Here is a 17,965-nt window from a genome sequence, read left to right on the forward strand (position 1 = left end):
TTACAGTGTTCCTAACCTGCGAATTTTTACTTCTCCCTCGCTCCTGTGTGGTAGAATGAAAGTAACGTAATCAGACCGACTCTGGCGTGTTCATTGCTCAAACCGAAATTCTTTCAGGTCGCGTTTCTCACGTTGTTACGACGTTTGGCTTTGGGGGGGATGTACGTCTGTCTAGCTGCACCTGTATTTTGGATATCGGATTCTCTGGCGATCCGCATAAACCACGGACGTGTTCCATCGGCTAAGAACTAGTTTAACAGCGGCAGAGAAAAGTGACTTGAAATACTTTTGGCCTTTATAAGGTTGCTAAAGGAGATGCTAATACCTAAAGCAAAATCTGGGATTTTATACAGTATAGGAATGGCAGTATATATATAGAGAGAGAGAGGTCATAGCTTGTTCTGATTTCATAAAAATAAGGGTTACATTTTCTTCTGTTCTATCCTTCATTTGTATGTCCTCTGTGTGCCCTTTTATATTGAAAGAAGTTTCACATTAAAAAAAATTTCAATGTATAAAATGTACGTTAAATAAGAGGCATTTTCATTCTTGATAAAATCAGAATATAGAATTATTTTGTTTTTCCTGCTTTTGTGACATCATAAGTCTTGTTTGGTGACATCAGTGTGTTGCCGTGAAAGAATGTGAAACAACCCCCCCCACCCCCCCCCAAACAACTGTTACGAATGTTATAATCAAGTTGAAAGAGAATATGGGATGGAGTGAAAAAAGGTAGTTGAAGAAGCATAAGTATGAAACGGTAAGAAAATGTACTTAAATTGAAAACATTCTCAAAATTGTTTGGAAATTGCGTAACAGTTATTGGGAGACTGTCGTGTTGCATGGCTAGAAAAACTGGAAAACCTATTGTAAATACTTGGAGGGTTTTATTGAGCTGTTCTACTGCAGTGTTTCTTAAACATAAGATTTTTTTAAATTTTTTTTTTTCAAATTATGAAGATTTCAAATGGTGCGATACAGTCTCCAAGTGAAAGCCACGCTCAAAAGTAAAGTTATTTCATGTAAGAGCTTCTTGTGTAAACTAACACTGTGGTTATTGAAATAGCTTTTTTTTTTTCTTTCTTAAAGCAATACTTACTAGTTTGTTATTTCACTTGGGCATAAACACATTTTTTTCCAAGGCAAAAAAACCATTTTGTTGCAATAGCGCAGATGCTTTAATTGTCATTAGTGTCCTTAATGCTATCGACTAATTTTTTTTAGCACTAATTTAAAAAAAAAAAATTACAAAGCACAGCTTTTGCAGATGCTATAGAATTGTATCATGGGAATTTGTGTGTGTTGCCAAAATGGTTTGGTTTTCATTCTGACTTGGTAACAAGTGCTGGATTTCTCACAGGAGAAAAGTAGCAGCGGAGTTGTTGGCATTGTTTCCTTAAAACAGAACACAAGTGAAGCCTCAGTAGCAGTTTAACACCTACAGAGGAAAATATCCAAAGGAGATGTACCAGTAAAACATGGTGCGCGTGCTGTTGAAGCGAAACTATATACATTGAGAAAGAGCCAAGAAATGAGCGTAGGACAGGGAAGTACAGTTTCAGGGAGACACCTAGGATTGGGACGATGAAAGAAAGCGGAGTTGGAGGAAGGGAACTGATTCACGAATGGGTGAACAAAAAAAAAAGGCAAGACAAAGGAGAGTGGGATAGAGAAAGGCACAAAGAATGGGTCAAGAAAAAAAGTAACTCTAAAGTTAGGGACGTAAAAGGGCAGGAGAGTACATTTAGGACTGGGAAGGGACCTGGAATGGCATACACGGGTCCTGACTCCTACTCTTACTCTGCAGCAGGCAGAAATTCTGGAATCCAGCATCAAACCTGTGTGTCACTTCTGCTTTGTACCAGTACACACGGCACAAGTGCATTCGGCCTCTCGTGGGCTGAGGAACAAGACTCAAACGCTAGATGCAAGAGAGCCACAGGCTTTTGAAAGTGCTCCATTTATTGTTTCAGATATGGTTTGGGTGTTACATGTATGCCCTATGCATTAGACTTGATACACATTGAGTTTTCTTTTTCTTTTTAAAAAAAGATTAATACTCAATCTTACACAACTACTATTTCTATAGAAAGGAAATGAAAACAAGCGCAATAATATATACCTGCCTCTCTGCGGCGTAAAATAAAAATGTTGATTCCCACCCTTCTCCCTCAGGAACTCTATCGCAATTCAGGCTATTGGTACTGTGCAGCGTTACCTACCAGAAATCTTTAAACCTGCACCTTAAGGTTTGCAATTCTAAATTCATGTTATAACTGACTACAGAAATAGTTTTATTTATATCAGTTCTGAGTCACCTCAACTTCCAATTCATCATCTCCCTGACTTGGTGACATAAGCCTTGCAAATTGGCTTCAGATCAGGCTCCCTCTGCCACATTACTCCAGCTCGGGTCCGGTCCTTCTCCGTTCCCTAGGTTAGTTGAGCAGGGACTCAGCTAGAGTAGTTCCAAGGTGTGTACCTGTCTACAGCAGAGCAGTGTTACTTTCATCTGCTGCTTAGCAAAAGCTGCAGTCTTCAGTGCCAAAAGCTCAGTCCAGTTACCTGTCAAGTTTTGCAAATTCCACTTGATGTCAGTTTTGCACATTTTCCAGCATTCAGACAGTTTATCTCTCATTTGCACAGTCCATTAGTTCTGGCTGGCTTGCTAGAGGCAGAGGACCTGCTGGTTTAAAGATGAGTAGTCTCAATTTTAGTTGACATGAGCCACGCGTGTTTTGCGAGCTGCTGTTGACGGTTGAGACAAATATTTGTAGGTGTAGTAATATGCTCCTTGTCTTCTACTCCGTTAGGTCAGGTGGCATAAGCTGAAGATCTACTAGATCTAACCATATTAACAACTATTGGAATACTAATGTGATTAATTTTGGGGCTGGAAAAAGTTAGAAGCTGATTTCCAAATACTGTTGTGGCTACAGTTTTAAGACCGCTATTCTAGTTAATGAGCCCCAACATACAATTTGGACACAGTCAGGTGACTTACTTTCCCCTCCCGCTTTTGAACAAGGATCTCATTCGCAAAACCGTGCCTTCTAGAGGACAGAGCGATCATCATGTATAACATGATGATAAAGGTTTTTCTCCAAATATTTTACAGAATAGCTTAAGCAGGTTTTAGAGCAGTAAAACAATTTATGGTAACTGAAACTTCCTCTAATATGTACCATCCTCCTTGTGTTGTTACTACAATGTCCGGTGTTCCCTGTTTCTTTTCACAGATACTTATTTTTGCCTTGCCTATTTGATAAAAGCAGCTCTAGTCTGTCTCTGGAGTGACAGACTTGACTTAATAGTTTTAGTAAGACTTAGTAAGATTGGTTTGGTAATGTTCCAGTTGGATTCATAAAGGTACCTTACCTGTAGTCATTGTTTTCTCTCCAGTGTGTTTTACATTTTGCTGCAACTAGGTAATCCAGAAGATTTAGGTTTTTATAGTATTTGTAGTATCAGTAGCACTTCTAGAGTAGTCGTGTATTGATTTTGGATATAAAGGTGCCTCATATTGAGGCTTTCCGTGCAGCTCCTTATGCATTTGCCTCATGAGACAATTTTTGCAAATTAACTCTGTTCTCAGTCTCTTTCCACCACGTGCTGTTAATACATTGGTTTGCCTCTTGTTTTAAATAGCCTTTTAGCTTTTCTGATGCCTGCTGTGTTTTTGATCAATGAGAACGGAGGATGACATAGTAAAATATTACCGCTTTACGATAAGTAAGTCAGTTTTGCGTTAGCGTAGACTATTTTTGGCCTAAATAGTGTTGCGAATCATTAAACTTCGATGTGAGCTGATTGTCACCTGAGAAACTGCCGATGGTAATTACAAGAGTAACTTGGTTGATCACCAGAAGTCTGCAGGGGAACAAAAATCACATTGCTTACGTTTCTAGCATTAGCTTAATGTTAATGAACGGGAGCCTCATCTGGCTGAAATTCTTGAATTATTGATAAAGTAAAGTATGGTATCTGTCTTCTACCTGAAATACAGTAAGTAGTTCTGAGTAAATGAAATTAGCATCTATTTATATCCCATATCCTAATGAGTAGGATTGCACAGAAAGCATTTTTGAGGCAACTGTAACAGGTAACTGAGTAATGCCGCTGTTCCAGATGCACGGCGTAAGCAATTCAGAAACATCACGTCACGTGGCGTGTGCTGCAGAAGAGTAGCAGCGCAAAACTTTGGGGCATGAGGCGTTATATTTGATTCTGGCTTTCTTGCTTTGGAATATTTTAAGGTGAAGGGTTAGTTCCCGTCTAGTCCTCAGAGGACAGTTCAGCCTCCTATGTTTTGTGACAGAAGTATGCGTGTGGTCCAAAAAGGGCACTAATTTTAACATTTCACACAGCTGGAGGTTGTGGGTATCTTTTGGTGGTTTGTAGTCTCCAGGAAGCAATTTGGTACCTGTTGGTCTTCAAGTAGCTTGGACTCTTTTGTCTGGTTAAGAGTAACAGTTTAGGCTGTTGCAGAAGGCCGTGGTCCTGCCTCTTCATATGGTGGGGTTAGTATTCACAGCTATATAATGAGCTTCCAAAAAAAGAAAAAAAAACCCCAAACCAACCACAAAACAAAACACTGGCAAACTTGTTTGGCTTTCTTCCTTGATCACCTCAGTGGCATAAAGACAAAAGTAGTAAGAGGAACAAGTAACAAGATTTGGGGTTTTTGACAGCAAAAGGGCCTTGCTCCTGACTAAAAGTGACTGCTTACTGATTAAAAGCAAACAGTACTTTTCTGCTCCCTCAGTACCCTTCTGACATTGGAACACATTAAGCTACTTCTTCCAGGATAACATATAGAGGCTCAAAATAGTTGTTTCCCCTCAGATAGCTTTATACATCTGGACCTAACTTCTAACAATGTATGTCAAATTAGGAACACGTAAGTGCTCTCCTTCGACTTGTTAGCAAATGCATGCTCTGATCACACCTGCCTAACAGTGATGCTACCATACGTACTTCAAGCCCATAATTGGGATACTTTTTTTAAGGGTAAAATATGTTTCGTGAAATTTGACAGAGAATTTTGCTCTCAGACAAGTATCAGTCCGGTGCAGAGATGCTTATAGCACCTAGACAGGAATACAGGTAAAAGGGTTCATCAGAGGAAAATACTGCGCGCTCTGTCTTTATTACATGAGTTCAGGTTTCTCTTAGCTGCTACATTAGCTATTCTTGATTAAAAACCCCAGGATATCGAGCTGGAGGTGACCACCAGACACTTAGATAAAATTATCATGGCTTATCTTTGTGAACGTTTTATATTAACTTGTTATGTCTTTCCAGGAAGGAACAAAGCGTGAAGTTCCCTGAAGACTTTTCAGTTAACCTACCTAATCTCCTTAAGTTTATTTTACATCACTCAAGTCTTTCTTCATCAGAGCCCTGTACCAAAGAATGCCTACATGAAGAGACAGTTCTACAGCAAGGACACATCTCTCACTTGGAGAGAGAAATTCAGAAGTTAAGATCAGAAATCAGTGCCCTTCATCAGGCCCATGACCAGCTTGAAGCACAGCTTTCTGAAGCTAGGAGAGAGGAACAGAGACTACAACAGCAAAAACACACACTGGAAAAGCAGCACAAGACTCTGCAGCTCCACAGTGAGCAGTTACAGGCCACATATGACCAGAAGAATCAAGAATTACTAGAAATGGCTGAAAAGCTTCAAGAACTAGCTGATGCATCAGAAAACCTCCTTAAAGAGAATACTTTACTGAGAATCCTGGTGGCATCGAGGGAAGGAAAGCTGCAGAGCAAAGATGAAATGAAAGAATCCCTTCAGCCAGAACAACCGCTCGCTGAAGATAATGATATATCAGTTTTGACAGCTACTGCCCTGTTAGAGGAAAAAAAAATCGATAATATTGATGCTATAGAGACAGAGCACAGTAGTAGAAACAGGACAGAATAATTGCTTACACGAAGTCCCATGATGCAGTATTGGGTAGGTATTTTTGCAAATTTTATTGAAATACATTGTAAATAAAGACCTTCCCCCATGTGATCTAGAAAAAGAAAAATCAAATGGAATATTTTTGTATGCTTGAACAACTTATTAGATACCCACAGAGAAGAATGGAAAACACTTTCTGCACTTTACTATTGCACTAACTTGCAAACACCTATCCATTTAAATTAAAGATACTGATGTTTAGGGGCAGCAGTGTAAAGCACTTCTTACTAAGGACCAGGCATTTTTCACTGGCTTTCTCTTAAAACTGCTAGAAGAGAAATTAGACCTTTGATTTTTTACCTTTCCATAATTTCTGAAGTTTGCCCTTCACACTGTATTCTCTTTGCGGAGTTAAAGTAGAGACGCTTCATCTGTGTAATCGGTAAAACTTGAATGGAGAGAAAGTCATCTTGCTACAACTATGCTGTTCTGGAATGTCAGCACTTTGTATCGCTTTTGTATAGCAGTTATCTGACTGTCTTGAAACGAGGAAGAGCCACACGCGAACTGTTCTCTACTGAAAACTAAAGAAAGTCTTACCGAATTAATCTTGTTCTCCTTGATTTGTAAGGGGTCTAGAATACAGCAGTTTAAGCGTATGGGTCTGGCTCTACGTGCAAGTCTCATGAGACTAGTATCTTAACAAAAAAAAAAAAGTATGTGCCAGGGAGAGAACAACCCTCTATCAGCTGCACCCCATACCGCCCTCAAGAGACAACAGAAGGAGCTTTTTGCTACTGACAGACAGCATTAATTTTGCTTCAAATCATAGCCTTCAATAAAAAAAAAAAAAAAGGCAAATTAGCACTAAAAATGCAAGTCAACATCTTATTGTAGAAGAAAGGAACAAGACACTTTGTCTAGGCCATTATTGTCTCAAATAGAGTTACAATTCTCAAGCAAGCTTGCTAGGCCTATGTTACTTGTTATTCCATATGTACAGGTACAAGCAGCAAGTCTAATGCTTCCTATACAGCTGAAGAACTTGGACTTGGTTATTCGTAACTTATCTCAGGGAAGAGATTTACGGTAGCTTTTTTTTCCTCCTAGGCCATTAAGTGTTAAAAAATTTCAGTTGGCAAAGGAAGCTATGTACGTGCCTCAAAGCAGGTGTGCCTACCCTAAGAGTTTTAGAATAGCTAAGCTGCCATTGGTGGCTCAGCGGTGTTCCTTCTCCTCCCCTTTCTGCCCCTTCTCCCGCTCCCAAACCTTTGAGGTCCAGAACTCCCCATTTATCACTTTTTTTTTTTGCAGTTACTATAGCTGAACCATAGTACAGAACAGGAAATGGAAGGGAAGTCCTTATTTGGAAGGACTTCCCCATTGCTAGCTAAAATCTTCTACAAACTGACCAGCAATTTCACTTCCCCATATCAACATTTGTTTGCGTAGCAAGGACCAAAACTTATCTCGTAGTACTACACTTAAATCGGGAGAGTTGTCTACAAGATATGTTAACTGAATTCTACAGCTGACTGTTCCTCTGTAGACTAAAATGCCTTTTTACTGCAGGCTGTTAACATAGATCCTAATTGCTAAGTACACAAACCGGGGTTCTAGGAAATATTCCTACTAGTTGCACTTCTGCCAGTTGTAATAAGTAACCGCTTCTGCCGTTTCAGCGTGCAGACCTACAGAAAGAAAAGCCCGCTCTGCTACCATTTCAGACTCCTGGAAACCTTCTGGACCATCCCTGAGGGTTCATTATCCATCATTAGCTCCCAGGTTGGAATCCCTCAAAATGGCAGTTTCCTTGCAGTAGCCACATGGTTAGAGCACTCACTTCTGGCAGCCAAAAGCTTAACCTAGCTGCAACTGAAGGAAGTCACTTACTTCCTGTCTTGTAGCTCCTGTGTTACCTCCCTCAACATGTTACTGAAGGCTTATACTTTCTTAAAAAAAAAAAAGTATTCTGCTTCAGTCCAATAAACTGTTAAGAGTAGGAGTTCTGACTTTGTGACTGCGCACTCAAGCTAGTAGCGGAAACAAGCTTTAACCGCAGATTTGGGTGGAAGGTCTGGAATGCCATCTTCAGTTGCGGTTCAGGAGTCCCGTCATACGTTACGTACAGTTGCATCATATTATTCCTATATGCCGTGGAACACAAAGCAAAAAGCTTCTGGCAGCCTATTTACAGTTCACAGTTGTAAAGTAGTTCACATTACAGTAGTACCTCCATCAAAATAGGCTCGGCTAAACATTCAGGTAACAAAAAACACTAGCGGTCACTTAACGCCAATACATCCCCGTGTCCATTGCCAGCAACGGACATTACGGCAGGTGAGTCGGCTCTTGTCGTAGAGGAATTGGGATACGCAGTCAGTGCAAAGTGCAACTTCTCAGTGCATGCAATTGCAAACAAAGGTTATTTAATCCTCATCAGGGTGCTTTCTGATGAGTAGCGTGCACGTGACCGGGTTCTTCACAGTATAAAGATTCTTCAGCTGGTTACACACCTCATAAGCATAGTCCGTATACACGCATTACTCCAAGTTAGCTGTGTACTTCTGTGCCATTTGGGGTTAGCTTAGTTTTCCTCTCCACACAAGGTCCTTTAGCAGAGTACTGCACCAGAAGAAAGGGCTCTTTGGTTTCTCCTTCACCCACAATGCTTTCCTCATCTTCAGACTGGCCGATCCTCTGCAGACGCAGGTAACACCAGCACCCCAGTATCAAGGCACCAAGAGCTGCAATAGCAATCAAAATAACAATAACAGTCACCACTCCAGTGGTGGGGCTGTGATCCGTAATAGACATGGTCAATTTTTCAGATTGACCAACTCGCTTAAGGAGATTCTTCTGTCTGCAAGCCTATCAGGCTTATCGCATCTTCCAACTCCTGCAGTGGAAGAAAAAAAATAATAGACACCTTATTAGGAAGTTGTGCAGCTTTACCACATTCAGCAACATAATATTCACAGTTGATACCCTTCATGATGGCACACGACTCTCGCATTCAGTGCTTTGAGCTTCTCGCGCTCCTACGGTGCTTACTCATTTTAAGCTATTACTTCAAATTGCCTTTGAAGATGCACGTTTCTACAGCAAACTAAAGCAAATGAAAGCTAAACTTACTTCACCTCTCAGCACGCTTGTGAGGGTAGCGCACGGTCAGCCTGCTAAGAGGTTACAATTTTTACTAGGAGACCGAAGATGAGACAAGACACAGACATATCAATAGACTATACGGAAGTTATGTGATTTGGTATAGAGAGAGATTTAAGCTGATTTAATACAAATGGTCAATAACGGGCGAGCTTTCAAAGCCATGACATGGTAGCAATTCAGTTACCTTTAGTTTTCCTACATAAACAGTACATTTGAGTCAGAAGTCTGGCCCTTTTTAAAAAGTTTAATTTACAAGCATCCTTCTTACATGCAGTTCCAGGATGGGTAAGCTGATTGATTGTAAAGGCAATTGCCGTGCTAAAGCATTACTGTAAGCCTGTCTGTAACACTAGTCTGTTTAGAAGGGTTGACTACATGGTAATTAATCAGTTGTTCATTGATCTGATAAAAACCGAAATGTTGCTTTATACGCATTTTTCATAAGAAGCGGGTAGAGCTAGAGCTATTGAAGACTAACAAAATACCAGGGGAAGATCATTACTTTAAGCTCCTGCTCCACTTAGCCGCTTTCAAACCACAAGAGCAAGGTCATGTGTTAGGACCGCAGCTGAAATTGGAACAGATGTTAAACTATAGGAAGATCAGACCCAAGTCTCCCATCAGTCTCATTTCTCAGCAGGCAGCGAGAAAAACCTTGCAGTCGCTCTGTGAGCAGGTGACACAAAGTTTCGGGACCTGTCCTTGAGGCGGGATGTTACACGTGAACGCTCGCTCTGTTGACACTAGAAAGTTACTTCCAGCTGGGTTCAGCTCTCCCGTGTCTCAAGTGGTTTTGCTTTGATATGGCAAAGTGGAAAGCGTTAAGAGATTCAACGCTAGGACCCCCCAGGATGCACAAGACCGACTGACCCTTACAAAACAATTTCCAGTCCAAATCTGAGCGCGACGCAGCCGCTTACAGATTGCTCTTAAAGATCTTTCTCAGCCAAATCCACAGGTTTTTACCTTTACAATTCTGAATGCTTTTTGATTTGATTAAAAATTTAAAGGATCGGTTTGAACTCTGGGACAGAAAAGAGCACAACTTCCCCTGGATGTACTGCCCAGTAAATTCCCTTTCTCTAGGCACAGAGGGCTGCATCAAGAAGCCCTTTCACGCATCTGTTCGGAAAGCTCGTCACATCTTTGCGCCATACCGTAGTTAACACTGAGAGCTCTAGGAGAAAACAAACCTATGTATCTCTGGAAAGATTATTCCACGGACATTCAGCGGACATTCACATCGTAGGAAAAGGACAACAAGATAAAAAATCAAGGTCACTTGATTTTTGAGGGAGCACTTCAACTCCACTGCTCAATGAGATAAAGTGTAGAAGTCATTCCTTCTGCAGGCATATCTTCGTCTCCTTCCCACTCACGGAGTCTGGAGCCAGTACTCTATATAAAGGCAGGTATTAAGCATCTATACAGATTTACAATAGTACAAACAGGTAGTTAATGGTGCACGATAGTAACTGGGATGGCAGCGCTGTTATTTTATTAGCTTTGGGTAGTTTTGTTTCAAACACCTGCGGTGTTGTGGCACCAAAAGCTACGGCACTGTTGCTAGCTCATGCCGCTATTTTTCTGGCTTTAGGTCACCGTACGCCTCTAGAGGCAAAGCTCTCCCGCCGCCTTAATTCTATCCTTAGCACGGTGGATTTGCATGTTGTAACTATGCTAATAAGAACTATCAGAGGGGCCTTTGGTTTCCGTGTTGTTTTCTAGACCCAGAACTTCAACGTCACTACTTTTTCCACCAGCAACTGACTGAAATCAAGAATAAGCCATCTTCAGGGTCCGCTTCCTGATGGGAGAAATACCGCGTTCTGTAGATCCGCTTAAAGTTATTTAAAGGCAATTACAACTAGCTTTCAGACTCACTTTTCCATTAAAGCACACCAGAGCTAAGAAAGCCCCTTAGGATACCAGAAGCAACACTGACTTATCACTTTTACTGTAAGATACTAAAAGCTGTATATTCCTGATCTTCACAGGGATTGCTAACACCATCCCTGTATACTCAGTGACACTTCTGGTGCTATATCCCTTTCTACCACGCTTGCCATCAAAGCAAGCATTTAAGCGTACTTACTCATTGGCAAGGTTAGTCAATTCGCTGGTGGGAACCGCGAATAGCCTAGCTCGGTTCTTACAGCAATCAAACAGTGAAAACACCGGCTATAAGCCATTTTTTGTAAATAACTGCTTTGTTTCTTTTTTTTGCATAATACCAGGTTCTACTCAGAATGTAATTTGTGAAGTTTTATTATCCAGTTCAGAGGCTAGCTAAGTAAAAGACAGACGTAAATTGCAGAAGGCTGCTAGGGGACAAATTCAACGCAAGGCCGGCGTTAGTTTCTAAACCAAGTTTTTCATTAGTATAGGCATTCTGCTGCTCAGTTCGCTACCGTTAATGCCTGCAGGCATATTTCTCAAAAGAAATACTGCTACCACAGAAGCCAAAGCTATAGGAAGAGTCCTCAAAAAGCAAATCTAGCGTAGTTCACACGAGTATACAAAGGTCCTCAAGCACGAGGACTTACATTTAAGGTGCAAGTATGAAGTCGTTGGGTTTTGGTTTGTTGGAGGGGGGGAAGAAAAGTGGGAGGTATACTTTCTATTACAGTATTTCACTTAAAGTAAGTAAGTTGAATGGGGCAGGGGAAAGGAAATGAGAATAAAACTACCAGAGTGACCTTTACCTTAAAAAATTTAAAAAAAAATCTAGCGCTGACTGCTTAGTTAAAAAGCCTCCACGTTAAGACCTTCTAGAGACAGAGCAATAGCAGCTTGCACTACATGCTATTAATTGTGAAAAATGCTTTTTCCTGTCTGTGCCCGTAAGATTACTTTTGAGGAATGCTGCATACTCATCATAAGAGCATCCTTTTTGCCACTGGAAGATGAGGGGGAAAACCCTCTCGGGAAATCAGAGCCAAAATTCTGCTGTCGGCAGACAAGCGTGTACAGCATCTGCGCTACCCACATGTAGAAAGTTAGGCCTTTACAATATAGGAGCGCCCAGGCTTCACCGCTTCCAAAAAAATGAAAAAGCGGGATCACTGTTACTCCTAATCAATTCCAGTTAACACCACCTCTTTCAGATAAAGCCAAGGTACCTCGCACAAACTGGAGCTTGGCCAGAGGCTATTTTAGAAAGGGGGGGGAGGGGGGCTGCATCGCAGAAGCCTTCAATGGCAAGCTTCTCCCACCCCTTATTATACTTATGACGAGGAATAAAAGAGCAGGGAAGGCAGCTAAAAAAAGGCTTTTCTGTGGCTACTTAGTTACAGTCTTCCGACAGCTTAACATTCAAGCAACCCTGAGAAGCACTAGAACAAAACCCGATACCTAACAGCATTGCCCGGAACAGCAGTTATTTTCTGCGTGAGGTGTAGCAGTACCTTACGTTTAATCAAGAATTGCTTTTAAAGCTTTATACCAAGCTAAGCCACACAGAAGTCACTATTTTACAGAAGACAGTGAGATGAGGAAAGGGGAGAGCAACAGTCTAGGAAGTCTCCCAGACACAGCGGCCCAGTTTCAGCAGTCAGACCTCAGTAGCGTAGCAAGTGGAGCAGGTTTCTGCTGTAGCTGCCCGTCAGGCAAGTCAGCCCGTTTATGCAGAACCAGAAGCAAGTTTCAAGTGTTGAGACCACATTTGCTTCAGAGGCAACTGCGTGGCTGGCAAAGCATCTGTCATGCTCTACATTTGTATTTGTCAGCATCGCATCCACGTGAAGCTCTAAGGAGAGATCTGTCCCGGTAAGGTAACGGGGTCACTTCTGATATTCGGTTATCGGAAATAACACACTGTGTATGTCCCGTGGCATAGCTTAATTCTTGACGTTATTAGGAAAATTGCTGAGACAGCAACATTAAGTTTGCTGACAAAAACAAACTTTCTATTTACGCATTCAAGGAAGTTCTCAAAATGTGTGGTTTAGGTTTGTTTTTTTTTTTTTTAACAGCTTTGTCTAACAGCAGCTAGATAGCACCCATGCATTTCTCATATTCAAGCAGGTTTTATACTCTGCTCGAGTCTTCAGACTGCAAGTACCTCAAAAGTCTATGACGTACCTGGACCAAGTAGCTCAAGAGCTCAGGCTAGGAGTCCTCAGAGTTTCAGAATCAGCTTATTAGAAAAAACGAAGATGACGCTGGTTTTGCATCTCGTCTGGCAAGTCTTCTTCGTCAGTCCTCCCCTGCAGAAAGGGATCGCATTGTCTCTAGATCCTCCGCCTGCGTACCTTTTGCTCTTGGCTTGCCAGAGTTACGTAACAACATCTAACCGTTGGCTTCTGGTACGTGGCAGTCAGGGAAAAAGGATCTGATACCGTTTTGCCTACCTGCTAATCAAGGCAAGAGTCTTACAAGTTGTTCCAAATTCTTCGGGTCTCTTCAAAAGCAACATCTACCGACAGGCAGCTACACCTGCATTCACGTCAGAAAAACAAAGAGCACGAGACAGGACAGCTCACTGCAGATGCTCAGAGGAAGGCACAAGATTCATTTCGAGCAACTCACATTACCATGTACTCCCTGGACTGTCAACGGTCAGTTTGGACTTACTCTGTAGCGCATACCTAACTCCTCGCACTAAGCTCTGCGGGGCTCAGTGAGCGGAGACGAGCGTCTTTTTGGTCGAGAGGAGCCCCGAACCGGGGCTGACAAGCCGTGAGGCATCGCGCCTTGTGACTGCAGCACGGCAGCGACAGCTGCAACCGCGCCGGCTGCAACCGCGCCGGGAGAAGGGGGCCGAGCCCCCGGCGGGCGGCGAGGCGGCACGGGCCGCTCGGGAGAACGGGGCAGAGCCGCCGCCCGGGCCGGGCCCCGCCGGGGGAGCCCCGATTTACCCCTTCGGGGCCGGCGCGAGGCCTGCGGGGCGCCCCACCACCGCTCGGCAGCGAGGCAGGGTCGGAGCGGAGCCCAACGCCGCCCGGGCGCGGACCCCTCCCGCCAAGCCGCCGCAGACACAAAGAGGGGCTCCGCCGCGGCGTCAGCAGGGAAGGGGCGGCTCCGGTCCGGGGTGGCGGGGAAGCACAGGCGGCCTCTCCGCTGCTCCAGAGGCTCCAGCCCCTGCCCCAGCGCGGGACGCTCCCCGAGACGCGGCCCGCCTCGCCGACCCCCGCCCCGGCTCACAGCCCAGCGGACCCGCCCCTCACCCGAGCTCTCGGGCCTCGCACGGCACCCAGCCGAGCCTTCCCACCCCCTCCCCACCGCACTAGTGCCGGGATCGATCATGCCGCAGCCCGCATCCCCCACCCGATCCCAGGCGCTCACCGTCCCGCAGGCGCACTCACCGACGCCACCGCGGGCGCGACAGCTCTTTCCCCGCCCGCGCCGGCTTATAGCGGCGGCCGGGCGGTGCCGCGCGGCGGCCAATCGGCGCCCGGCGCGCAGGGCCAGGCCAGCAACAGCTGACGGGCGGGGCGGGGGCGGTGGTTCGGCCCTCCCCTCTTGTCCCTTTCCCTGATAGCGGCGGTGGGGGGCAGCTCAGTCCCGGAGCGGGGCCCGAGGAAGGCGAAGCTGAACTGATGGGCGAGCCCCTTCCCGCCGCCGCACTCGGCCGCTTCAGTCCTCAGCCCTGCCCGGCGGCGAGGCGACGGCGTGAGGGAGCAGCGCTCGTGCGGAAAGACGCCGCCCGCGCTGGGCAGCCCCGCAGCCAGCGCCGCGAAGGCACGGAGGGTGCCAGCGCTCCCCCGTCTGGCCTCGGCGGGGGTAAAACCCCTCAGCTACTGCCCTGACCCCCCGCCAGAAGCCCCTTCTCGACTCCCGTGCAGCAATACGGCAAGGTCACTGTTGCCACCAAGGCCACCCCTAGAGCTGCCGTAGTGCTTGGCGAGCACCGACAGCCACTGGCTGTCCCTCCCCTTCCCATTCCCATTCAGCAAAAAGCTCAATATGGCCCAGTACCCAGACAGATGCCTCACCTCCCCTGCTCGCTCTCAAAGCCATACAGACCTGACCCATCTTTTGCCTGGAAGCTGTACAGCCCCACTCACGCATATCGGTGTCTCAGGAGGCCTTCCTAAGATGAGAGGTAACTCCGGACTGCTCCCAAATCCTACCTAGCCAGTCTGCAGCATTAGCAGAGAAGCTGTCTCATAGTACAGACAGCCCTAAGCATACCATCTCACAGTTTTGTTTAATCTGAAATGCATAGTGGCACAGAATACCTGAGATTCCACAGCCAATTAAGAACACTCTAGAAAAGTCAATGTTTAGCGTCAAATTAATGTTTTATTTAGGCTTTGGATCTAATGAGCGTAGCACAGCATCACTTTCTATTGTCTTTATGCAACAGCCACCACAGAAGAGACGATAAAGTCCTTAAAAGTTCAGAAGGTAAGCGGAAGACCAAGCACTGACACTAGGTTACTTTCCCTGTTAGTACCTAATGGTCTGGATTGTCTGTCAAAGCAATATTGGCCATGGCAGTTACTTTTCTTTCTTTCAAGTGAGCAGATGCAGAGGTAGCCTTTGGGCCAGTACTTTAATAAGACGTCTAAATCCCAATTAGATACTGGAATCTCTATGGAGATGCCTGTTTTACTTACGTAACCGTGGATGTAGAGTCCGCCGTATATGAGCGTCCTAATCCACTTCACTGAGAAGGGTCACGCCCTTTTGTACAAAAAGGACGAATGCAATTATGACAGAGCTGACTCGTAAAAGCCATCCAGTAATCGCACAGCCTTAAGACCGGCAATCTCTTTTGGCATAATTTGAACACTTTTTGCCTTTGAGAAACTTTTTATAGTGATTTTGTAACTCACATTTAATAAATTGCACAGAGAACAGAGCAGGTTCGTTCACATCAGTTTCTTATCTTTGCAAACGGGCTGCTTGACCTGCGCGGAGCTTAAAAGTATGGGAAATTTCCAGTCTGCTTGTGGAGAAAGTACAGGGCTGTTAATCCTTCAGAACTGCTGAAAAGCTGCTCTTGCTTTGTCACCCTCGCCTGTCCCCAGTTAACGCCTAAGGCTTATAGCAGGAGCAAGGCCATAGCGACCTCTGATCCTCACAGCTGGGGAGCAGCGAGAACCCGCTTTATGCTTTACCGGGAGTTTCTGAAGCATACTGGCGGAGTCAGTTAAAGCACTCAAGTAATGTGCTCTTCAGCTGCGCTAGGGATGAAAAACGGAGTTTCCTCTCATTTATTGACTATTGCTCCTTAGCTGTGCGCAAGTAACGTACAACGGTGAACGTGCGACGTGCTAGTATGAGAGAGAGTCTTCTCTTCCTAGAAATAAAAAAATTACAGATTTATCACTGAGATTTTTATCCCCAATATTCATAACCTAGATGTAACAATTTTCTGAATTTTATACCATCTTTTAAAGTATGCCCTCTTGCTTTGATGTTTTCATATCGCAGCATTCAACATTTTAAACCGTTATATACGCTTATTGACTTCACTGGGAATTATCCGCAGAAGTCGTCTGCGGTCAGTTGTAATCATTGTCACAGCCGTAAGGATGTCTGCTGGAGCTACTCTGACCCCTAGCATAGTTTCCAGCAATGTTAATGTTAAGCGTCGCTAATTACAGAGATTCTTTGGTTGCTCTTCAGGTGCTATACCACTGTCAGAGACATTTATGATCAGATGAAGATTTGCCTGTGTTTTATTTCGTTGGAGAGAAATTGTTTCCACTCTAGCAAATTCACATCCTGCTCCCCTTGTCTTTTGACAGCTTTCAGATAGCTGATGCAGCTGTCGCACATGTACCGGTTTTGGAGTTTCCTTCTGCCAGTTACACCCAGTGTCCTCTAAATATATTCTTTGTATATCCACTAACTTTTTTGTTAGTTTTGAACGGTTACTGTCAATATTTGCTCCTTTAGTTAGGCGCATCCCTTGTGTTACTTCTGAAAGGGTAACTAGTAAAACAAGCCATGTGCTTCCTCCATTCCCACTTGGGAAGACAACAAATATGCCACAGATATATATTACACCTATAACACCTGTTCCATTTTCTGTTGCTACGTAGCACTCATTGCTGCTAAGTGCATTCAGGAATCATCTTTGCACCCTCGAAAGCGTATCACGGAAACAGACCGGTCCGCACAGAACATTTTCTTATGCGTGTTTTAACCGTTCCTTAGAAATAGGTGTTTTGCAAGTCTACAGAGGGATTGTTAAAGAGGACAAAAGGGCCGCTACCTCTGTTCAAGGAGGTATAAGTTACAACTCGCGCCTTTACTTACAGGTCCACATCGCAGGCTCCTTCAGCCGGTCTGTCTCGCAGCTCTCGCTCGGGCTTCGCCATCAGGTCTTGTCTCGATGACTCTCATTCTCGAGACTTCTTCCAAGGGTTTCTTCCCTGTGTCACCAGAGTCTTAAGTCTTTCCCAGCATTTTGTCTCCATCAGTCATTGTGGTTTCATCCTCCATCTTTCATCCAGAGATGTGGTGTTCTCGCACGGCAGGCCACGCCGGAGAGTCCGTGCCACGTGACCTCGGCCCTGGTGCAATGGACCGATTTAAACATAAAAGCTGTTTTAAAAAAAAAAAAATAATTACAGGCCATAACAGATCTCAATCAGAATCACGGTAGTAACTGAACTTCCAAAGAAAGCACAAAGCTAAGCACGCGTCTTTAACGCCCGTAGGTAAATGCAAGCGTTGAAGAAAACGTTACACATTTTTACAAGCATTGACAACTCTCGGGTCTATAAAATAAATTAAGTTTTGTAAATGATAAATTAGCATTAGGCATCTGAGGGAGAGTTGGCAATACCTCTAGGTAAACGTAGCTGTCGACGGGTTAAAAGAAAGCACGTGCATTACTGGCTCCTAAGCAGATCTAAAATATTTGTGCAACATTTTTCTTTTTCAATAACTTTGAGTAGTTTTAGAGAAACTTAGATTATTACT

At 44.1% G+C, this 17,965-nt stretch overlaps 2 protein-coding genes across 6 annotated transcripts in view; one reads left to right on the top strand and one right to left on the bottom strand.

The window, feature by feature from the left end:
- Positions 1-6,522, top strand: part of TXNDC11 (thioredoxin domain containing 11) — a 34,144-nt gene extending 27,622 nt beyond the window's left edge. For all 5 annotated transcript variants that reach the window (XM_075767903.1, XM_075767901.1, XM_075767904.1 and 2 more), the window contains one exon: positions 5,305-6,522. In XM_075767903.1, coding sequence (XP_075624018.1) covers positions 5,305-5,932 — 628 coding nt within the window. In that variant the 3' untranslated portion in view covers positions 5,933-6,522. The remainder of the gene's footprint in view (positions 1-5,304) is intronic.
- Positions 1,942-13,233, bottom strand: SNN (stannin). Its single transcript, XM_075767906.1, has 2 exons — positions 13,166-13,233; positions 1,942-8,813 (listed from the first exon to the last, which is right to left on the bottom strand). Exon 2 carries the CDS (start codon positions 8,729-8,731, stop codon positions 8,468-8,470), a length of 264 nt encoding a protein of 87 aa, XP_075624021.1. The 5' UTR covers positions 8,732-8,813; positions 13,166-13,233; the 3' UTR covers positions 1,942-8,467.
- Between the last annotated feature and the right edge of the window lie 4,732 nt (positions 13,234-17,965).

The sequence above is a fragment of the Balearica regulorum genome, chromosome 15 (assembly GCF_011004875.1).
Source record: "Balearica regulorum gibbericeps isolate bBalReg1 chromosome 15, bBalReg1.pri, whole genome shotgun sequence".
NCBI lineage: Eukaryota > Metazoa > Chordata > Aves > Gruiformes > Gruidae > Balearica > Balearica regulorum.